This window comes from Erinaceus europaeus, chromosome 17, assembly GCF_950295315.1.
Source record: "Erinaceus europaeus chromosome 17, mEriEur2.1, whole genome shotgun sequence".
NCBI lineage: Eukaryota > Metazoa > Chordata > Mammalia > Eulipotyphla > Erinaceidae > Erinaceus > Erinaceus europaeus.
This window is the reverse complement of record NC_080178.1, coordinates 1960396-1983163: the sequence shown is the minus strand read 5'-3', so window position 1 is coordinate 1983163 and position 22768 is coordinate 1960396. Positions and strand designations below refer to the sequence as shown.

At 59.1% G+C, this 22768-nt stretch overlaps 1 protein-coding gene across 4 annotated transcripts; it reads right to left on the bottom strand.

Moving 5' to 3' along the window:
* Positions 1-8396: 8396 nt before the first annotated feature.
* On the bottom strand, positions 8397-17393 carry MRGPRF (MAS related GPR family member F). Of its 4 annotated transcripts, none has more exons than XR_009545700.1 (3): positions 17147-17383; positions 13774-13888; positions 8397-8733 (listed from the first exon to the last, which is right to left on the bottom strand). XR_009545700.1 is itself a non-coding variant. In XM_060177298.1 (3 exons), exons 2-3 carry the CDS (start codon positions 13819-13821, stop codon positions 9331-9333), a joined length of 1014 nt encoding a protein of 337 aa, XP_060033281.1. In that variant the 5' UTR covers positions 13822-13888; positions 14960-15106; the 3' UTR covers positions 8747-9330. The 4 variants fall into 4 exon arrangements, 3 of the variants coding, with proteins under 3 accessions (XP_060033281.1, XP_060033283.1, XP_060033280.1); XM_060177298.1 differs by lacking the exons at positions 8397-8733; positions 17147-17383 and adding exons at positions 8747-10296; positions 14960-15106; XM_060177297.1 differs by lacking the exon at positions 8397-8733 and adding an exon at positions 8748-10296 and having other exon boundaries at positions 17147-17391.
* Positions 17394-22768: the final 5375 nt, after the last annotated feature.

The window sequence follows — 22768 nt, the reverse complement described above, 5'->3', positions numbered from 1 at the left end:
TGTCCCCCCGGGCTCTGTGTTCCCCGGGCTGTGTGTCCCCCCGGGCTGTGTGTCCCCCCGGGCTCTGTGTCCTCAGGGCCCCAAAGTTATTTCGACATGAAACTGCTCACACACTGCTCAGCCTGCCGCGTCTCTCCCCGGCATTGCCGTCTCCTGGGGGGAACCAAGGCTGGGCACCCGCGGGTCTGACTTGCTGCCCGTGGGGGAGGTGGGTCCAGCGAGAAGTCCTTGCCCTGGGAATGGTGACAGGAAGAAAGTGTCCACTGCAGGGAGCAGACTCCCCCCCTTCACTTCTGAAAGAAGGGGCACCACGGCCGCTCTGTCGTGCTCGGGGCTTCCCCTGCTGCTGTGCGTACTGTGTGTGTGGTGCCAGGGGGCTCAGACCTGTGTCCTCAGCGAGACGTGTTCAGAGGCCGCCCCCTCCAGCTACGGGCGACCAGAATCCATCAGGCCCACCCCGGCCCGGGCCCACACGTTGGTGCTGGAAGGGGGCTTTCTGCGTCGGGCGCCAGCCTGATGCCGAGGTTCCTGGATCCGATACCCACCTGAGCTCCACGCGCCCTCCCCAGCAGGCCCATCTCAGCTGAAGGCATCTGTGCAGCCAGAGCCTGTGCGGACAGCTCCAAGGGGACCCTGGCCACCACCCCGGAGCCACTGGCCTCCAGCCACACCGGTCACAGCCGGGAACTGCCAGCCCCGTCACCACTGTTTCTGGGACTTGCCGCTGGGGTCTTTGCTGGGGCTCTGGCTTGCAGGACTCCACTCCTAGTGGTCTCTGCGATTTCAAGGGTGAGGGGTGGAGAGACAGACAGATGGAGAGAAAGAAGGGGAGAGAGGGTGAGGGATGGAAAGGGGGAGAGACAGAGGAGAGGGAGGGTGAGAGGAGGGAGAGGGAGAAAGAGAGAGGGAGAGACATCTTAGCCCTGTGCCCTGCTCTCAAAGCTTTCCAAATGCTGGTATTTTGTGCACTGGCCGGAGGCTCGAACCCAGGTCCTCCTTGTGCCCACAGTCCAGTGTGTGCTCTGCAGGGTGAGCCCCTTCCTGGCCCAATTGCTATTTTTTAGCTTTGTCCCCTGGACCATTTCCTCCCAGGCTACCTGTCCCCGGCTCTATGTCCTCTGGGCCTTTTCCTCCAGAGTTCTGTGTCCCCTGGCTCTGTGACACACACACACCCCGCCTCTGTGTCCCCTGGCTCTGTGACACCCCCCCCCCCAGCCTCTGTGTCCCCTGGGCCTTTTCCTCCCAGGCTCTGTGTCCCCTGGGCTCTGTTTCCCAGAGTGTTTGGTCCCTGGGACGACCCGGCCAGCAACGCCTGTGCCCCGGAGGACCGGAGTGGGCAGGGGCACTCCTGAGCAGGACATCTTTATCCCTGGGTTACAAGCTGGCATAGGGAAGAGTGGCACTCGTGCCAGGGCCTTAGCAGAAGGGCGGCCTTATTTGGTCTGGAAACTTATTTGTTTGGAGGGAACAGGAGCGAGGGAGCCGAGTCCCCCGGGCAGGCTGTGCTCCCTGATGCCGGGGAGCGGCAGCCGTGAGCCATGTCTTCCCATCACCCTCTGTGCCCGGCCCTGGGTTCTCTGCCCTCCCCGGGGATGCCACCCACCCTCTACCCAGGGAGGCGTGATTGGCACGCTGTTGGGGTCTGCTCACCGTTCCAACCTGTGTGCTGAGTTGGGGTGGGGTGTCTCTTTGTTCCTGGGTGTGGTGGGGACAGGAGTGTCCAGCTGTGTTTTTTTTTTTTTTTTTTTTTTTATCTTCGAGAAGTAGCTGGAAGTTTCACTGTGCCTGGGATGCTTATTTTTTAAATGTTTGTTTCTTTGTCAGTGCACTGCTCAGTTCTGGCTTATTGTGGCGCCGGGGGATTGATACTGGGACTGTGGGGCTTTAGGCACGAATCTCTTAGCATAACCATTATGCTACTGCCCCCCACCTCCCACCCCTGGACTGCACGAATCTCTTAGCATAACCATTATGCATGCTATCTGCCCCCCACCTCCCACCCCTGGACTGCTTATTCACTCATCCAGAGGCAGAGACGGAGAGAAGCAGAGATAGACACCATAGAGGGGCAGGGATAGATAGCATAATGATTATGCAAACAGCCTCTCAGGCCTTAGGCTCCGAGGTCTCAGATTCAATCCCCCGCATCACCATAAGCCAGAGCTGAGCAGTGCTCTGATAAAAAAAAGAAAATAAGGGAGCCGGGCTGTAGCGCAGCGGGTTAAGCGCACATGGCGCCAAGCACAAGGACCGGCGTAAGGATCCTGGTTCGAGCCCCCGGCTCCCCACCTGCAGGGGAGTCGCTTCTCAGGCGGTGAAGCAGGTCTGCAGGTGTCTGTCTTTCTCTCCCCCTCTCTGTCTTCCCCCTCCTCTCTCCATTTCTCTCTGTCCTATCCAACAACAAGGACAACAAAATGGAGAAAATGGCCTCCAGGAGCAGTAGTGCAGGCACTGAGCCTCAGCGGTAATCCTGGAGGCAGAAAAATACTATATATATAGTATTTCTTACCAGGTATTTCTTATTGGATGTATTTCTTATTAAATAGAAATTGAGGTGGGGGAGACAGGGAGAGAGACAGGTGCCCTGCTTCCCCACTTGTGCGTCTTTCTCCCCCTGCAGGTGTGGACTGGGGGCGTAAATCGGGTCCTTGCTCATGGCAATGTGCTCAGCCAGGTGCACCACCACCTGGCCATTTATTTTCCCCAGAGTCCTGCTCAGTTGATGGTGCTGGGGATTGAACCTGGGACCTCAGAGCCTCAGGCATGTAGGCTTTTTGCAGAACCGTGATGCTGTCTCCAAAGCCCTTCTGGTGGCTTTTCCCTCTGATAGAGAGTTCTAAGGGAGGTAAAAAGAGACACCTGCAGCCCTGCTCCACCACTCAGGAAGCTTCCTCCCTTGCAGGTGGGAAGCGGGGCCTTGAACCCGGGTCCAGGTGCATGGTGACATGTGCGCTCAACCAGGTGTGCCAGTGTCCAGCACCAGGTTAAAGCTTCCTAGACCGCGTCTGTCACCCCACCTCTTTGACTTGTGTCCCCACCATCCTGGGGTCTCTCACACCCTGGGTGCTTGGACTCGGCCCTGGAGTGTGCTAGTTCCGCTGTGAGGGAACCCCGGGCCGCAGGACAGGTGTATGCCGTGTGCATGAGGCTGCCAGGGGGCCCTGTCCCCTCTCTGCTGTCCCCTCGTCGTCCGTCCCTCTGCCCTCACCCATGCCGGTCAGACAGTGGCATCCCCCGGGCTCATACGCTCGCCAGCCCCTGCTGGGTGCTGGGGTCTGACTCCTGCCTGCCCACCCAGAGGCCCCGGGCCGCCTCCACTTCCTGGGCCACTGTCCCCGGGGCCCTGGAGACAGGACGCGGCTAAGCCCGGCTCTCAGCCCTGATGCCTCTTCCCCAGAGAATGCCCATCCCAGGAGGCTGCCCACAGCCTCACATGGTCCTTCGCATTTCCTATACGCCAAACCCCCCCCCCCCCGAGAGGGTGATGAGACCCCCCACCCCCTCTGCCTGGGCCTGCACAGCTGACCAGCTCAGTCCCCAAGGGCCCTGCCGTCTACAGGGCAGTGCCTGGAATCTGCCTTCATGTTCAGAATTAAACAATATTTTACTTACTCATTCTCTGCATCCAGGGTTATTGCTGGGGCTTAGGGCCTGTCCTGTGAATCCATTCTTTTTATTTTTTTTGTATTAGATAAGACAAAGATATTGAGAGAGGAGGGGAAGACAGAGGTGGGGAGAGAAAGACAGACACCTGCAGACCTGCTTCACCGCCTGGGAAGCGACTCCCCTGCAGGTGGGGAGCCGGGGGCTCAAACCGGGATCCTTACGCTGGTCCTTGTGCTTTGTACTATGTGCGCTTAACCCAGTGCACTACTTCCTGGCCCTATTTATTTATTTATTTATTTATTTATTTATTATTGGATAGAGACAGAAAAATTGAGGGGGGAGAGAAAGAGAGACACCTGCAGCTCTGCTTCACAATTTGTGAAGCTTTCCTCCTGCAGGTGGGGACTGGGGGCTTGAACCTGGGTCCTTGTTCATAGGAACAAGTTTGCTCAACCAGGTGGTGTTCACAACCTGCTCCTCCTTTTTATTTTAATGAGAGAGAGACAAACTCACTTTCAGAGAGAAAGAGGCATCAGCGCCCTGCTCAGCTCTGCCAGATGGTGGTGCCAGGGACTGAACCTGGGACCTCAGAGCCTCAGGCCTGAAAGTCGTTTGCAATCAGTTTTCATCAACCATCAGACATCCTGCTTTAGCATATCCCATCTGTTGGTTTGTTGAGTTCCTGATTTTCTATTTTTTCATATTTATTTTCCCTTTTGTTGCCCTTTTTTTGTTGTTGTTGTAGTTGTTGTTGTTATTGATGTTGTTTTTGTTGGCTAGGACAGAGAGAAATGGAGAGAGGAGGGGAAGACAGAGAGAGGGGGAGAGAAAGACAGACACCTGCAGACCTGCTTCACCGCCTGTGAAGCGACTTCCCTGCAGGTGGGGAGCTGAGGGCTTGAACCGGGATCCTTACGCTGGTCCTTGCACTTTGCACCACATGCGCTTAACCCACTGTGCTACCACTCGACTCCCTATTTATTCTTTTTTGTTGCCCTTGTTGTTTTATTGTTGTAGTTACTGCTGTCATCGTTGTTGGATAGGCCAGAGAGAAATGGAGAGAGGAGGGGAAGACAGGGGGGGAGAAAGACAAGACATCTGCAGACCTGCTTCACCGCCTGTGAAGTGACTCCCCTGCAGGTGGGGAGCTGGGGGCTCAATCTGGGATCCTTTCGCCCGTCCTTGCAATTCGCATCACGGGCACTTAACCCACTGAGCTACCTCCCGGTCCCCCAGACTTCTTTTTAAATATTTATTTATTTATTTATTTATTTATTTATTTACTATTGGCTAGAGGCAGAGAGAAATTGAGAGTCAAGGAGGAGGTAGAAAGGGAGAGACAGAGACACCTGTTCACCACTCGTGAAGCTTTCCCCCCTGCAGGTGAGATGGGGCCTTGAACCTGAGTCCTCATGCACAGTAATGTGAGGACTTAGCCAGGTGCGCCACCGCCCAGCTCCCTCAATCACCTGGCTTCCTCTCGTTGCTTCATGTGGTGGATATTTGTGAGCGTGACCAGGTTGAAAGGTGTCTGTCCTCACTTCCGTACCGTGAAGCAGTTCTCCCGTGCTGAGTCTTTCTCTGGGGACTCGCTCCACTGAGCGGACTGGTGTGGACAGTGACTCTGGCCCGTGCTGTCCCCCACTGGTGTCGTCTTTGTCTGTTGTCAGATTTCAGAGCTGGGGCGTTACTCCCCAGCTTCGTGCCGGGAGCTGCAGAGAGCGGAGCCTCTTCTCTCCTCCCTGAGCAACCTGTGTCATGTGAGGAGCCTCACATGAAGGCCTGGCAGAAGGCAGCCCCATCTGCTCCGGTATTTTTGTGTTCCTGCTAGTGCATATGCCTTGACTCAAAATAAATAAATAAATACAAATAAAAAATAAACCTCTAATTTACTTACTGTTTCGTGTTTATTCCGACACTGATTCCTTCTGTAGGGCAGGAATAACTTAGAAATAAGTAGTCCATGCTTCAAGATTCCATGTTTTTAGGATAACACGCCACACAATTATTTTCTTTCTTTTTAAAAAAATTTCTATTATTTATTTTCCCTTTTGTTGCCCTTGTTGTTTTGTTGTTGTAGTTATTGTTTTTCTTTTAGCAATATGTTTTATTATTTTTATTTCTTTATGTATTGGGTAGAGACAGCCAGAAATCAAGAGTAAGGGGGTGTGATAGAGAGGGGGAGAGACAGAGAGACACCTACAGCCCTGCTTCACCACACATAAAGCTTTCCCCCTGCAGGTGGGGACCAGGGGCTCGGACCTGGGACCCTGCGCATTGTAACTCGTGCGCTCAGCTAGGCGCGCCACCTCCTGACCCCGTAGTTATTGTTGTGATTGATGTCGTTGTTGTCGGATAGGACAGAGAGAAATGGAGAGAGGAGGGGAAGACAGAGAGGGGGAGAGAAAGACAGACACCTGCAGACCTGCTTCACCGCCTGTGAAGCAACTCCCCTGCAGGTGGGGAGCCGGGGGCTCGAACCCAGGTCGTTGCACATTGCAGTGTGTATGCTCAACCAGGTGCACCACCACCTGGTCCCTCCCTGCTTAAAAGTTCTGACCATGGCCCTGCTCAGCTCTGTTGGGGCTCCTGGGATCAAGCCTGGGGCCCCAGGCGTTCAAGTCCTGTGCGTTGCAGACATGTGGCCCTGGCCTCATTTGCGTTATAGTTGGATCCCTACCGCTTGAGCGTCTGTTTAAATAAGCCAGTAATAGTCTAGTCTTTCCATCTTCTGGCCGTGCAGGGATCTCACTGACATACAGTTTCACTGCTCCGTTTTCATTCCTTCATTTTTTAATATTTATTTATTTATTTATTCCCTTTTGTTGCCCTTGCTGTTTTGTTGTTGTAGTCATTATTGATGTTGTCGTTGTTGGATAGGACTGAGAGAAATGGAGAGAGGAGGGGAAGACAGAGAGGGGGAGAGAAAGACAGACACCTGCAGACCTGCTTCACCGCCTGTGAAGCGACTCCCCTGCAGGTGGGGAGCCGGGGGCTCGAACCGGGATGCTTAACACCGGTCCTTGTGCTTTGCGCCACCTGCGCCTAACCCGCTGCGTTGCACCCCGACTCCCCCATTCATTTTTTTTTCCCCAGAGCACTGTTCAACTCTGGCTCATGCTTATGGTGGTGCAGGGATTGAACCTGGGGCTTCAGAGCCTCAGACACGAGTCTCTTTGCATCACCATTATCCTATCTACCCCGCCCTCCATTTTCCATTCTCATTCTTTGTGAGAGAGAGACACTGCTGCACTAGAGCTGCCCCCAGTGTTAGTGATAGTGCCATGTGGTGCCAGGGTTCCATCTCGAGTCGGAAGCACAGTGAGGCAGGTGCCCTGCCCAGTGAGCTATCCCCCTGGTCCCCCAATGTGATCTGAAGCCATGTCCTTTGGCAAATTCCCAGAAGAGGGAGCTAGAGTTAAGGCACCTTCTGGGAGTTGCGGGGGGCTCCAAGGGGGCAGTCCTCACCTGCACCCAGGCCAGACGGGGCCCAGCTGCAAGAGGCTCTGCCCAAGAGGGGAGGGAAGCTAAGGCTCGGCTGGGCCCGGGTCCTCCCTCAACCCGCTGCCCGGTGCTGCCCGTCTCCACACCTGCTGGCATGGCATCCTTGTCCCAGGCTGCGCTGTAAACAGTGGAGACAGGAAGTGTGGGGAGGAAGACACTGAGATCCCCTCACCCCACCCCCCTGTTGTGCTGGGGAGCCGCGGGGCCATGGGCCGGACACAGGGCTCTTTGTCCAGCTGCCCAGAGGCTTCCAGGCTGAGCCACAGCCCCCCACCCTACTTCTCCTCTCTGTGTCCTCCCTCAGCAGCCACAGCCAGCCCCTGGCTCACTCTGGGGGTGACCCCTCAGCTTCCTGCCTTTATGAGACGCACAGAGAGTGTGGAGAGCGGGAGACGGCTGTGGGGTTGAAGCACATGCCTACCAGGAGAAAGGCTCCCTGGGGTTCTGGCCCTGGCACCACATGGTAGCACCACGGATGGCACGGGGGTAGCTCCGCAGCAGTGGGGCCATGTTGTGGGGCCTCTCTCTGGAGGTTGTTGGTTTTTCTCCCCCAAAGCAGCCCCCCAAGCCCCCTTTTTCGTGCAGCACCTGGGAATGAGCATTAAACAACTCCAGCGAGAGGCCTCCCCAGCCCAACTCACAACTCTGCCTGCCAGGCCATCTGCCGGCTCCCCAAAGCCCCTTCTCTCTGGGTGTCTGGTCGGGGTGGGCTGGGCGTCCTTGCCATCCTTGTGGGACGCGAGAATGAGCTTCCCGCCCCGGCCCACCAGGGAGCACAATGCCCTGCCCCACGGGAAACCCTGCGAGTGGTGGGGTGGTGCTGTGTTGTCTCTCTTCTCTTTCTTTCTTTCTCTCTCTCTCTCTCTCTCTCTTTCTTTCTTTCTCTTTCTTCCTTTCTCCCTTTTCCTCCAGGGTTATCTCTGAAGGCTCAGTGCCAGTACTATGAAGCCACTGCTCCTGGAGGCCATTTTCCCCCATTTTATTGTATAAGACAGAGAGAAATTGAGAGAGGAGGGGAAGATAGAGATAGCTAGCTAGATAGACAGATAGATAAAGACACCTGCAGACCTGCTTCACCACTGTGAAGTGTCCCCCCTGCAGGTGGGGAGCCGGGGGCTCAAACCAGACCCTTGCTGGGTCCTCGGGCTTAGTATTATGTGTGCTTAACCCACTGCGCCACAGAGCCAGCAATGTTTTCTCCCTCTCTCCCTCTCTTTCTGAAATTGGAAGGTCAGAAATGTCCAAGAGGAGCAGTAAGTGGCATCGTGCAGGTGTAAGTCCTCAGGGGAATCAAAAACTGTTTTATTTTTATTTACAAAGGGTAAAAAGCTTCCATGGGGTTGGCGGGAGATAGGGCACCGGGGTTAGTTGACAGAGCTGTTGTCAGAAGCCAGAGAGGCCAGAGGCCACGAGGCAGAGCATGGCGGAGTGGCCACGGGGGTGTGGGGACAGGATGGGCTTCCAGGGTGGAGGGCTGCAGCTGGGAGGGCGGGCAGCCTGTGGGGGCGCCTGGTGATGGGGGCGGGGGGCTGCCTCCGCCAGACAGAAGAGCGACTGTTGACTGACTTGTCGTCGGCTGGAGAATGGCCCCTGGCAGTTCTGAGCCACAGCCAGTGTCTGCTCCTGGGGGGAGAGAGGGGCGGGGGAGCCCAGAGATGGTGGGGGGGGGGGGCTGGGACAGACACTCAGAACTCAGGGGCCCCGTCGGCTTGGATCAGGGGGCACAAGGGCAGTGCCCCCCCCCAGCTCTCGGGAAGGGCCTTCCAGCTGCTCCCTCCAGAGCACAACGCCCTCCCCCAAGTCAGCAGAGCTTAACCGAGGGGACGGGGCACTGTTGCAGGGCTCCAGGCCCCACGCCGACCAAGCCTTTCCCACGGAGCACCAGGGCAGCCGGGACGGCTGCTGGGCCGAAAGGGGACGTGGCATCGGCCGTGTCCGTCTCAGGAGGGCTGAGCAAGGAGCCGGGAGGTGGACAGGGTGGGGCCCGGGGGTGTCCTCCTGTCCCCCCACCACCCGGGCCTGGAGATGGTCCCCGCCGACTGAGGAGAGAGCAGTGTGCGGGTGTGGTTGCTAGTCTCCTGGCCACCGGCGGCCACTCAGTGTCCCAGCCATCCCGGAGCCCACAACCCAGACACGAGTCCATGGCACAGGGGGCCGTCTGGCTCCTGCCCCCCAGCCCGGCCCGGCCCGGCCCAGGGTCCGAGTGGTGCCGCCCGCCCGTCAGGCCGAGTTCCCGCGGGGAGCCTGCATCTCCAGGGCCTCCCCCGGCTCTCCGGGCTCCCCGCCGTCGCGCAGGGCCCGCTGCAGCACCACCCGAAAGGGCTCCCACAGCCGCTGCGAGCGGTCGCGGCCGGCCAGAAAGTAGACCACGGGCTTGGCGCCGGCGTTGAGGCTCAGGCAGAGGTCGGTGACGTACTCGGGGAAGGGCGCTGGGATGTGGAAGACCCAGAAGAGGAAGCAGTCGACGCCCAGGTAGATGGACGACACCAGGAACACGGCCACCAGCGCCAGCACCACGTGCGTGAGCTTGGCCGAGGGCCGGCGGCGGGGGGCCCGGCACTCGGCGAGCAGCACCAGCGCCAGGCAGGGCAGCACCATGAGCGGGCAGCACACCAGGAAGAGCAGCACGCCCAGCCCCGCGTCCGCCCGGCCGCAGGCCGCCGCGCCCGCCGGGCCCAGGAAGGCGCAGAAGTAGTGGTGCAGGCCGGTGGCCAGCAGCGCCAGCGCCCAGAGCAGGCCGCACGCCACGGCCGCCAGATGTGCGGGCCGCCGGCGCCAGAACCAGCCGGGCCACAGCACGCAGGCCAGGCGCTCGGCGCTCAGCGCGGGCAGCAGCCCCACACCCGCCAGCAGCCCGCACAGCCCGGCCAGGCGGCACAGCGCCCCCAGGTAGGCGGCCGGGGCGCCCCCCACGGGCCCGGCGCTCAGCGCGGCGGCCAGCGCCCGGCTCAGCAGGAAGGTGGCGTCGGCGCCCGCCAGGTGCAGCAGGTACACGGCAAAGGGCCCGCGCCGCGCCCCGCAGCCCAGCACCCGCAGCACCAGAGCGTTGCCCAGCAGGCCCAGCAGGCCCAGCAGCAGCGCCGCGTACAGCGCCGGGGCGGGCGGCGGGCCCGGGCTCAGCTGCTCCATGCTCAGGAAGCCGCGGCCGCACAGCTCGGGGGGTGCGCCCGGGCACAGCTGCTGCACCTGCAGGACAGGAGGGGCCGGTGAGCGCGGCTCTGGACCCCGAGGGCGCGGACCCCTCCCCGTCTGTGCCCGGGGCGTCCACCCTGCCGCCCAGCCGTCCCAGCCGGGAACACAGTCCGGGAGGGCAGGACGGGGCAGGGGTCCTGAGCTCCATGCCCACGTCGCCTGTGCTGACGGGCACTGCTCTGCTTTGTGCTCTCTCTCTGCTCTGCTTTGTGCTCTCTCTCTCTCTCTCTAAGCATCTTTATTGATTATTGGATGGAGACAGCCAGAAGTTGAGAGGAAGGGAGAGAGAGAGGCGGGGGGTGGTGGTGGTGGAGAAACAGACACCTGCAGCCCTGCTCCACCACTCGCGACATTCCCAGGGGCTTGAACCCGGGTCCTTGTGCACTGGAACATGTGCGCTTGGGCAGGTGTGCCACCGCCCCTGCCCCTCCTGCCTTCCTCAATCACCGTCACCATCAGCATCTTATTCCCAGCAGCACCATAAGCCAGAGCTGAGCAGTGCTCTGGTTTTTCTCTCTGTGTCTTCCTCCCTCTGTCTCTCCTCTCATTAAAAAAAAAAAAAAATTGGGATTGTGCCGTAGCGCAGCGGGTTAAGCGCATGTGGCGGAAAGCGCAAGGACCGGCGTGAGGATCCTGGTTCGAGCCTCCGGCTCCCCACCTGCGGGGGGGGGGGGGTCACTTCACAGGCGGTGAAGCAGGTCTGCAGGTGTCTGTCTTTCTCTCCCCCTCTCTGTCTTCCCCTCCTCTCTCCATTTCTCTCTGTCCTATCTAACAACAATGACATCAACAACAGCAATAACGACGACAACAAGGCTACAACAACAAGGGCAACAAAAGGAGGGAAAATGGCCTCCAGGAGCAGTGGATTCGAGGTGCAGGCACTGAGCCCCAGCGATAACCCTGGAGGCAAAACAAAACAAAACAAAACAAAGTCAGTGGCTGCAGAGACAGCATGATGTCTTTTATATTATCTGCAAAAGGACTTTCAAGCTGGAGGCACCAAAGGCCCCAGTTTCAATCCCCAGTATAAACCGGAGCTGAGCATTGCTCTGGAAAAGAAAGAGGAGGAAGTGGAGGAGGAGGAGGAGGAGGAGGAGGAGGAGGAGGAGGAAGTTAGGGGCTGGGCAGCGGCACACTCGGCAGAGTGCACACGTCAGTGCGCAAGGAGCCCCTGCAGGGGAGGCAGCCTCACGAGTGGTGAAGCAAGGCTGCGGGTATCTCTCTTCTCTCTCCCTTCCTCGTGATTTCTCTCTGTCTCTGTCCAAATATATACACGTGGATGTGTACAAGGGAGGAAGGAAGGGTCCACAGGACCAAGATAAAGAGATGCAGGCAGCAGCTGGGGAGGGTGGCTCACTGGGCAAAGGGCTTGCATTGCATGAAGTCCTGAGTTCCACTCCCAGCACCACCGCGCATAGCAGAGCAGAGCAATGCCCTCATCCCCCTCTCTCTCTCCCTCCCTCCCTCCTTCCCTCTCTCCCTCTCTCTCTCTCTCTCTCTCTCTCTCTCCCTCTCTCCCTCTCTCTCACTCTCTCTCCCTTCCTCCCTCCCTCTCTCCCTCTCTCTTTCCTCTCTCTCTCTCCCTCTTCTTCTCTCTCCCTCCTTCTCCCCCCCCCCCCTCTCCTGCCACCAAGGCTTCATTAGAACTTCTCACCTGCATGATTCCACTGCCCGGTGGACTCTCCCCCCCTTCTTTCCAGATGTAGTGTGAGAGAGACAGAGACGAAGACACCACAGCACCGCTCCACTGCTTGGGAAGCGCCCCTCTGCACCGTGCTCCCATGTGGTGTTGGGGACAGGGCCCCAGGTGCTTATGCAGGGAAAGGTGTGCCCTCTAGCGGGTGGGCCACCTCCCGGCCCCCGTGCGCATTCCCTTGTCCACCTTCTACGCGCTTGGCATTTTCACACCAGTGCGTGAGAAGATAGATTTTGAAAGTACACGGGTTACTGCAGGTTACTAAACAAGCCCTCCAGAGTGGGCCAGGGCCTGGGCTGCTGTAGGACCTTGTCCAGGGAGATGGGGGGGTAGAGGCACCCCTACTGGGCCCTGGGGACACTGGGGGGTTCTTGGGAACCCTGCCCCTCCCTCCCCTGTCCTCGCAGCCCCAGCCCTGCGCCTCTCTGCACACTGCCCACCCCCCCCCCCCAGCTGGAAGGGTCAGTACCCATCACTCAGGACTCAAAACCTAAACCAATCCCCAGGACCCCCCAGTGTCCTCTCCCAGTGTCCCCAGCCACCTCCCAGTGTCACCCAGCTCAGGCAGACAGCTCACACCTGCAGGCCTGTCCTCTGCGTCCAGGGTGTTAACACAACTTGGGGAAGACTCCCTGCAGTCACGGCAGGCACCCGAGGGCTCCTAGTCACGACTACCACCCACTGCACTCACTGACCGGCGCACTGCCTCCCACCCTTGGCCCTTCCTGGGGGAGAGGGTGGGGGGGGGCTCCAGACCACAGAGCAGCCGGACAGCTCAGGAGGGACCCAGCTCCGGGCCAGGTGGACGGGCTGCACGCAGGGCCCAGGCCACACCCAGCCTCCACTCTGGACCCACAGCCTGGGTGTGGGGGCCGGAGGCTGCAGAGTCCCAGGCGGGGGTGGGGGGGTGGGGGATTGTCCCTGCCAGCCACATTATCCTTTGCAAGATGCCCCCAGGGCCCCCCAGTCTGCATTCTGGGGCCTTCAAGAGGGAACACTCTGGGTCAGTGGGCAGTGCAGGGAAACGGGGTCCAGGACCCTAGCAGCTTCAGAACCTCACACTGCTGTGAGACTCCATTTCCACAGACATGGGACAGGCTGCATGGGGTATATCCAGGGTTCTTCCAATTGAGGGGTGCTCCTGGGAACTCACCAGGGTCTCAGCGTGGGGAAAGCTGGGGGGGGGGAGGGCAGCCTGATGGGTTGTGAGGTTCGGAGCTGGGAGAGACCCCTGCCCAGGGAGATGCTGGCGGGGAGACTCAGAGTGGACAAGCAAGCAGCTGGTGACCTGGTGACACTGGGGCACCTGGCACAGGAAGAGCGAGGTCAAGGGAGTCCCCAAAGTGTGTACGGAAAGGGGGACTCAGGATGCCCGAGGGGCCCTGCTGTCCCCTGACCCAGCTGGAGCATGGGGCCTGGGTAGAAGGAGCTGGCCATGCCCTGCCACTGACAACCACGCCCACAGCCCCCGCACAAGCCCCGCCCTCCATGTTGGCCACGCCCCAGACCAGATAAAGACCCGCCCGCCGCTAGCACAGTCCCCGCCCACAGCCCCGCCCACAACACCAGCCCCGCCCGCAATGCCAGCCAAAGCCCCGCCCTCCGCGTTGGCCACGCCCCCGACCAGACAAAGACCCGCCCACAACACAGTCCCCGCCCACACCCGCTAGCAAAGGCCCGCCCACAACACAGTCCCCGCCCACAGCCCCGCCCACAACACCAGCCCCGCCCGCAGTGCCAGCCAAAGCCCCGCCCACACCCAGCCCTGGGCTGACCTTGCTCTTGCTGGTGGGCTGGGTCTCCCAGGAGCAGTTTCCTGCCATGTCTGGGCTTGGGGGGCTCAGCTTCTTCCCGCTCTGCTCTCGGCTCCCAGGCCTCCTGCACCCCAACCTGGAAAAGGCAGGAAGGATCCTATGGAGGGACCTTGTCCCCAGGCCCCCACCACAGAGCCCCAGCCCCCTGAGTCCTCAGATCCATTGCTCTCTGGGGACCTGACTCTGGGCTCCCACCTTTTGGAAGAGCTGACCACCCCCTCCCCACTGGGCAGGGGACATGGGGGACAAGCCGGCTGAGGCCACAGCAGGTCACACCCATCTCCCCCCTTCTCCCCACCCGCCCCCGCCAGCTGGTAGGCCTCTCGCCCTCTTTCTTCTCACCTCAGATTTCAGGGAGCCCAGTGAATTCTGGAGATTCACAGTAAAAAACCGGAGGGGAGGGAGCAGAGGCTAGCTCACTCAGAAGAGCCCGTCTTCATGCCAGAGGCCCTGGGTTCGAGCCCTGGCGCAGCATGGTAGCACCATGGACAGACAGCACCAGGGGGAGCTCCGTGGCCAGTGGGGAGCTGCTGTGCTGTTTCTCTCTCTTTCTCTCTCTGTAAACACTGAAGGAACTGACTCAAAGCCGTAGGTGTCACCAGAGCTGCTTTTTAAAACAAGTTTGGGGGCTGGGTGGTGGCACACCTGGTTGAGTGCACATGTTACAATGTACAAGGATCCAGGTTCGAGCCCTGGCCCTCGGGCCCCACCTGCAGGGAGAAAGCTCCCCAGTGGTGAAACAGACCTGCAGGGGTCTCTCTGTCTCTCTTCCTCTCTGTCTCCCCCTTCCTCTCAATTTCTGGCTGCCTCTATTCAATAAATCATAATAAACAAAAGAAAAGAAAGTTTGCTTTTGAAGGTGGCACTGGGCTGCCTGCATGTGAAGTGTTGCCTCAGATCAGCCTCCCCATCCACTTTCTTCACTCTTTTTTAAAAAAATTCTTCTAAGATTTATTCCCTTTTATTTTTATTTATTCCCTTTTATTTTTATTTATTCCCCTTTGTTTATTTATTTTGTTTATTTATTCCCTTTTGTTGCCCTTGTTTTGTTTTTTTTTTAATTTTTTTATTGTTGTCATCGTTGTTGGATAGGGCAGAGAGAAATGGAGAGAGGAGGGGGAAGAGAAAGACACAGACACCTGCAGACCCGCTTCACCGCCTGTGAAATGACTCCCCTGCAGGTGGGGAGCCGGGGGCTCGAACCGGGATCCTTGCGCCCATCTTTGCTCTTTGCGCCATGTGCGCTTAACCCGCTGTGCTACCGCCTGACCCCCCTTCACTCTTTACTTTAGAGACGGGGTGGGGGTGAGAGATAGACAAGAGAGACACAACTTTGCCTCAAGCTCCACAGAGCTCCCCTGTGGTGGCCAGGGAAGGTGTGTCCTCTACCAGGTAAGTTATTTATTGGCAATGAGAGAGAGAGAGAGAGAGCGCGCCAGCCTAGAGCACTGAACCTGGGCTCACACATGCAGGGCACACACCATCCCCCCTCCCCTGTTACCCTTCCCCCACCCCAATTTCTCCATGGTTCTTGGCTCTGAGTGCAACAGGGGTCCCCAACAGCCAGCCCCACAGGGGGAGCTGAGTGGAGGAAGATAATTTCTATAGGGAGGCTGCCTGGGGGAGGTGACCTTTGTAATAGGCCAAAGTGGGGAGACCTGCTGTGGAGGGGTGTCCTGATTGAGACTGCAGGCCCTGGCCCTCCTGCCCGTGAAGCCCTGTCTCTGACATAAGCTCTGCCCGCCCACCTCACGGACCAAGCGTTGTGCAGGGGGAAGAAACTGAGGCACAGAAGAGGGCTGCTCAGCCTGGAGGAAGCAGGCCGGGACTCCCCCCCCCCCCAATTCCTGCAGCAGGCCGTCCCACCCCCAGCTCCTCTGGAGCCTTGGCCACTGTCATTGGTCGGAAGGTGGCCTCCCCCTCTGCCCGCCCCTTCTGTAACCCTTGGTCCCCCGGAGCACCCGTGGGTGGGGCATGTACCCTGGCTGAGTGGGGGCCCTGCTCCTCCCTCACCGCAAGGGATGCCCCTGCATCTGCCCACCCTGGGGTTTGGTCTCCCCCACCCTGAAGCCTCGGGTGCAAGCCCGCCCACCCCTCCATAGTGCTCCCCACTCTCCTGGGTGGCTCTCTGGGCCACCCACCTGCAGACGGTCCTGACCAGCCTGGGCCCTTCACCAGGGGGCTGGAAACCCACAGACTCAGACACCCCCAGAGCAGAGGGTGGGGCCGGCCCGGGATGCTGGGCTCGGATGGGTGGTGTGTGCCATCATGGCAAGGTCTAGGGGCGGGTGGGCCCAGGGGGGCCACGGAGAGATGTGTGTGGACCACGTGCAAGGTGTGTGTGAGCGTGTGCGTGTAGGGACGTGCAGGGGCGTGTAGGGGCGTGCAGGGCGTGCAGGGGTGTGGGGGGGTGCAGGGGCGTGTAGGGGCGTGCAGGCGTGTAGGGGCATGTGGGGCGGGTGCAGGGGCGTGCAGGGGCGTGTGGGGGTGCAGGGGCGTGTAGGGGCGTGCAGGGGTGTGGGGGGGTGCAGGGGCATGTAGGGGTGTGTGGGGGGTGCTGGGGCGTGCAGGGTCGTGCAGGGGCATGTAGGGGCGTGTGGGGGGTGCTGGGGCGTGCAGGGCGTGTGGGGGGTGCTGGGGCATGCAGGGGCGTGCAGGGGGTGTAGGGGCGTGTGGGGGTGCAGGGTCGTGCAGGGGGTGTAGGGGCGTGTGGGGGGTGCGGGGGCGTGCAGGGGTGTGGGGGGGTGCAGGGGCATCCAGGGGCGTGCAGGGGCGTGCAGGGGGTGTAGGGGCGTGTGGGGGGTGCGGGGGCGTGCAGGGGGTGTAGGGGCGTGTGGGGGTGCGCATGGAGGCCTCCAGTGTGGACTTGTGTGACGAGACCCCTGACCGCTCAGCTAACTCACTCCTGGACCCCCAAACACCAGTCTGGGGGGCCCTGCCCCACACCTGCCTGCTGGGAGCTGGGTCTCCGGACTCCACTCACCCTCTATTTCCACCCCTCCCCCCGGCCACCGCAGCACCGGAACACAAGGTGGCCTGTTCTCTCACCTGGGACCCCTGGCCCCCGAAGCTTTCCTGGGCTAGCGGGCGTGTCCCCAAGCCACGCCGGCTGTCATGCGTGAGAGAGCTGGGCCTGCCTTACCCACCGGGTGTGGCCCCGACTCGAGGGGACCCCCACTCACAGAGGACGGCCCCACCGCCCAGGGAGATTCTCAGGGTCACCCTAGCTTCACTGGGCAGCGGCAGGTACTCTGTGGGGTGACAGCTCGCTGAGGGGGGCTTCTGAACACCCCTTCCCACCTGCCCTGCTCCCCGACACCACCCCGGGGACTACCTGCTGCTGACGCTCCTCAGAGAACCTCTCCTCTCCGTGTGGTTGGCTCCTGCCTGTGGCCGCTGACCCCCCCCAGGCCGGGTGGTCAGCTCAGAGCACTGCCCGAGCTCAGAGTGGAGGCGCCCCCGCCTGGAGAAGGAGGGGGAGGAGGGGGACGAAGGGGACGAGGGGGAGCATAGGGAGGAGGAGGCTTGGGGAGCAGAACCGCCCCAAACCCACGTCCAGGCCAGGCTGGAGTGGGAGCAGGGGCGTGGGGGGAGGAGGCGCTGGGATGAGGCTTGGGGAAGGAATGCCCCGCTCCTCCGCTCCGGAGGGCCCCCCCACCTCCCCAGCCCTGCCAGGAGCTCATCCCTAGGCTGGTGACGTCACCTTGGCCAGAGCACTGCTGGCAGAGTCCAGCTGCTCCCCAACCTCCCGCGGCTCGAGGCTGCAGGGACATAGGCACAGCTCAGAGACTGTTGGGGTCTGTAGACACAGGGGTGGGGGTCCCGCTGCAGCTGCAGACTCGGGAGGGACCCCCCACCCCATCAGATGTCCTCAGGGGCTGATACTGGAGAACAGGAGAGGACATTGTGGGAGACCCTCTCAGAGCCTTTTGGACGGGGCTGGGATTGGGGGTCACCCAGCGGCATCCTCTCTCCCCCTCACCCCGGAATCTGACAGGTTCCCCCACCCCCTGTGGGCTTTTGGAAGCAGGAAACCCCCCACCCCACCCCCCACCCCTGCGCGCCCTAATAGCATTCAGATGGTGCAAGTGGAAAATCCTGGCCAGCCTGGAGGCTGCAGGCTGGGCTGCTATGAGTCAGTCTCCCCACCCCGAGCCCCCCCATGGGGGGTCATGAGCTACAAGCCAAAGCAGGGGTGCAGCAGTGGGGAGCTCCCAGAGGTCCCACCCCTCGCCCCGCGCCAGCTTCTTCATGGCTGGAGAGTTCAAGGGATACAGCCGGGGCCAGAACTGGGTGCTCTGTGGGGTCCTGGAAGAGAGCCCAGAAGTGGGGTGGGGGGGCTGCACTTGCGGGGGTCCACATGCGGGGGTCCACATACCTCCTGTCCACCACCCTGGGCAAATTTCAGAGTGAAGGTGGAGACCCTGAATCTCCCTGCGGTGCCCCCCCCAATCTGGGTTTTCTATTATTTTTTAGGAAGGGTGCCAGGTGGGCTGTCAATGCACTGGAGGGTGTCAGCACCCCCCCCCCCCCCCCGTGGGACAGGCCAGCTGGAACCCAGCTGGGGTGGGGCGGCTACAGCAGTGTGTGTGTGTGTGTGTGGGGGGTGCTGTGGAGGCCAGCCGCCTTATTTGGGAAGGAAACTGGGCCGGCAGGGAGAAAGGCTCCGACAGTCACATTAGCCAGGACAGGCAAGAGGGATGGACCCGGGGCCTCGAAACTGGGCTGACCAGCATGGGGTGGGTGTGCTGCGTTCCAGTGTCACCCAGGGTCCCCTCCTGGCAGTGGGCAGACCTGGGGGCACGGGGTCCTACAGCTGCCCCGAGGCCAGATGTCCCCAGGCCCCTCTTCTTCGGCCATCCGGTGGAAGGCTGGAAAGCAATTTCAGGGGCAGGGTCAGATCAGAGGTCTCCCCTGGGAGTCAAACGGCCGGGCTGGCTTCCTGAGTGGAGTGCACGCCTTACCACCCGGCAGGCCCAGGGTTTGAACCCCAGCACCACACGGACAGAGAGGCAAGCAGGCTTCCAGGGACGGTGGGTGGGTGCCCTGGGGTCTCTCCTTCCCCATCTCCCTGTCTCCCACTCCCTGGCATAGGCTCCCCGTGGGGGAGGGGGAGGGTGTTCCAAGGGTTCGAGGCCCCTAGGGTGGGGGGTGTCCATCCCGCTTGTCCTGCTGGCTGATGTGAGTGACTGGCCTTTCTTCCTGCCCGGCCTGACTCCTCCACACATTCCGGGGCTCCTGCCAGCAGAAACAGGAAATGCCATGGCTTCTGCACGTTTCCTGGGGTTTCGGTGCCCTGCCCCCGGTGGTGGGCTGGAGCTGGGCTCAGGTTCAGATCTGGAAGCAGGTGGTGGGGAGGCCCCCAGGCCTCCTGCTGTAGGGCAGCTATGGGGGGAGGTCCTCGGGCTAGGACGGTGGAGGGGAGGGCCGAGCCCTCAGCTGCACCGGGGTCTTGGGGGGGGGAGCCTGTTCCAATGTCCACGGCCCCTGCATTCCTTGTCAAGAGTTCTGTGAGCAGGGGTTCAAATCTTGTGTGTGAATCAGCCCCACCCCCCCAGGGTTTGATCTGAGGCTCCTAATGATAAGGCCTTAATCTCCCAAAGGGGGCAGTGGTTCGCCAGGGAGGTAGCCCAGAGTCAGAGCACAGGACGGTCAGTCCCGGGCCCCACCTACCACATGCCGGAGCTGAGCCCGGCTTGGGTTTGATATATATATATATATATATATATATATATATGTTTTATTTGATAGCACAGAAAGAAACAGAGAAGAAGGGGGAGACTGAGAGAGACCCCTGCAGCCCTGCTTCAGCACTCGTGAAGCTTCCCCCCTGCAGGTGGGGACCGGGGCTTGAACCAGCTCCTTGTGCCCTGTGATGTGAGCACTTAACCAGGTGCGCTACCACCTGGCCCCTTGGGTTTGATATATCTATCTATCTATCTATCTATCTATCTATCTATCTATCATTTGTTTCAATTGATAGAACAGAGAGAAACTGAGAGGGGGGGAGACAGGGAGACAGACCCCTGCAGCCCTGCTTCACCACTCGTGAAGCTTCCCCCCTGCAGGCGGGGACCGGGGCTTGAACCTGGGTCCTTGTGCCCTGCAATGTGTGCGCTTAACCGTCCGTCCCCTAAATCTAGTCTGTCCCCTAAATCTAAATGCACCCGTCCGTCCCCTAAATCTAGTTTTTGATGATTTCGTTTTCCTAGTGGAGCTGGGCCCTCATGCGTGCGTGGCTTCCCCAGCCAGGTCACTTTCTCATCCCTCCACCATCTCTCTTGTTTTAAAGGTAGAAACAGAAGAGACTGCGGGGCTGAAGCTTCCTTCACGGAGGCGGGGGACTGGGTCACACATGCGGTAAAGCGACGCACTGTCCAGGTGAGCTGTTCTGCTCCAGCCCGGGGGGAGCCTGTGGTTACAAAGGGTCAGAAGGCAAAGAGGAAAGGGGAGGCGTCAGGCGGTAGCGCAGCGGGTTAAGCGCACACAGCGAGATGTGCAGGGACCGGCGGGCCTAAGGATCCCGGTTCGAGCCCCCGGCTCCCCACCTGCAGGGGAGTCGCTTCCCAGGCGGTGAAGCAGGTCTGCAGGTGTCTGTCTTTCTCTCCCCGTCTCTGAATTTCTTTCTGTCTTATCCAACAACAATAGCAGTGGCAACAACAACAATAACAGCAACAACAACAGTGGAAAAAGACAGCCTCCGGGAGCAGAGGATTTGTAGTGCAGACACCAACTCCCGGCGATAATCCTGGAGCAAACAAATAAATAAATGAAATAGATAAAGCTAAAAAAAAAGGCAAAGGGGGGTTGGGCAGTAGTTCAGAGGGTTAAATGCACGTGGCACGTAGCATAAGGATCCAGGTTCGAGCCCCCGGCTCCCCACCTGCAGGGGAGTGGCTTCATAGGCAGTGAAGCAGGTCTGCAGGTGTCTGTCTTTCTCTCCCCCTCTCTGTCTTCCCCTCCTCTCTCCATTTCTCTCTGTCCTAGCCAACAACAATGGCATCAGTAACAACAATAATAATAACCACAGCAACAACAACAAAACAAGGGCAACAAAAGGGAAAAAAATAGCCTCTAGGAGCAGTGGGTTCATAGTGCAGGCGCAGAGCCCCACCAGCAAACAACAACAACAACAAAAAGAGCAAAAGGGATTCCATAGACATGATCAGTTACCCATCATTTATTTATTTATTTTACCTGAGCCCTGCTCAGCTCTGGCTGGTGATGGTGCAGGGGACTGAACCTGGGACTTTGGAGCCTCAGGCATATAAGGCTCTTTGCAGAACCACTATGCTATTTACCCCCGCCCCTGCCCTTCAGTTATTGATGTTAAGAACACTGCTGTGGATACTGAGCACATAGTCTGTGAGCCCTGGCAGGACAGAAAAGTAGAGTAGGAAGTCTCACAGTCCAGCTGCCCCAGGGTTCACAAAGCCATACTTTGCCCCCCTCCCCCAGCTGCTTTCTCCTCATCCAAAGCTGCAAGGAGGAGGGAGCAGGCCAGAACCTGCTTAGGGTGGTGAGGGGCTCCTGGGCTGGGCCTTGAGTCACTGGTGTGAGTCTCAGGCTGCTGAGTCCTGTTTCTTTTCTTCTTTTTTTGTTAAATTATTTATTTATTTCCTTTTGTTGCCCTTGTTTTATTGTTGCTGTTGGATAGGCCAGAGAGAAATGGAGAGAGGAGGGGAAGACAGAGAGGGGGAGAGAAAGACAGACACCTGCAGACCTGCTTCACTGCCTGGGAAGCGACTCCCCTGCAGGTGGGGAGCCGGGGGTTCGAACCGGGATCCCTACACTGGTCCTTGTGCTTTGCCGGGGGTTCGAACCCTTACGCCGGTCCTTGTGCTTTGCGCCACGTGCGTTTAACTCGCTGCACTACTGCCAGACTCCCCCAAGTCCTGTTTCTCTCCGGCCAAAGTTTCAGGAGTCAGTAGCCTTGTGTGGTCATGACGGAGAGGCCTCCCTGGGCTGAGGACTCCCTACAACACCCAACAGGAAACAGAGCCCTGAGGCCCAGATGACTGTCACCTGACCAGCCAGACCTTGGCCCCCAGAGTGGGGGAGCAGCTGAGACCCAGGGGCTTGGGTGGAATAGGCAGGCTCTGAACCAAGTCAAAGAGGGTTTGTGACCAGGGCTGAAGACAGCAGGGTGCTGTCTAGATGCTGCAGGCACTGCATGCACGCGTCGTGGGCCCTGTGTTTTACCGTTTATTTTTTATGTTTCTTTATTTTATTGCCTCCAGGGTTATTGTTGGGGCTCAGTGCAGAAACTACAGATTCACTGCTCCAGGTGGCCATTTTTTCTTTTCAGAGAGAATTTTTTAAAAACATTTTTTATTTTTAATTTTTTAAAATTATTTTTTATATTTACTTATTCCCCTTTGTAGCCCTTGTTGTTTTTATTATTGTTGTTATTGATATTGTCATTGTTGGATAGGGCAGAGAGACATGGAGAGAGAGGAGGGGGAGACAGAGGGCAGGGGAGAGAAAGACAGACACCTGCAGACCTGCTTCACTGCCTGGGAAGCGACTCCCCTGCAGGTGGGGAGCCGGGGGCTCGAACCGAGAACCTTAAGCTGGTCCTTGCGCTTTGCGCCACGTGCACTTAACCCTATGTGCCACCGCCCGCCTCCCCCCATTCATTCATTCATTCATTCATTCATTCATTCATCCATCCATCCATTCATTCATTCATTCATTCATTCATTCATTCATTCATTCATTCATTCATTCATTTTTAAAGATTTACTTATTTATCGTCATGAGCTACAGAGGACAGGGCGGGGGATTCAAACCCGGGGCCTCAGGGTGCAAGTCCTGCGCACAGCCACTGAGCTGTCACCCGGCCCTAATCTTCCTAAAGCATCAGAGGACAAACTTAAAGATCCACGTTTTTTTGGGGGGGGCAGTCGCCCACCTGCAAAGCAGAGACTGCGGGAGACCAGCAGCCCGAGGGCCC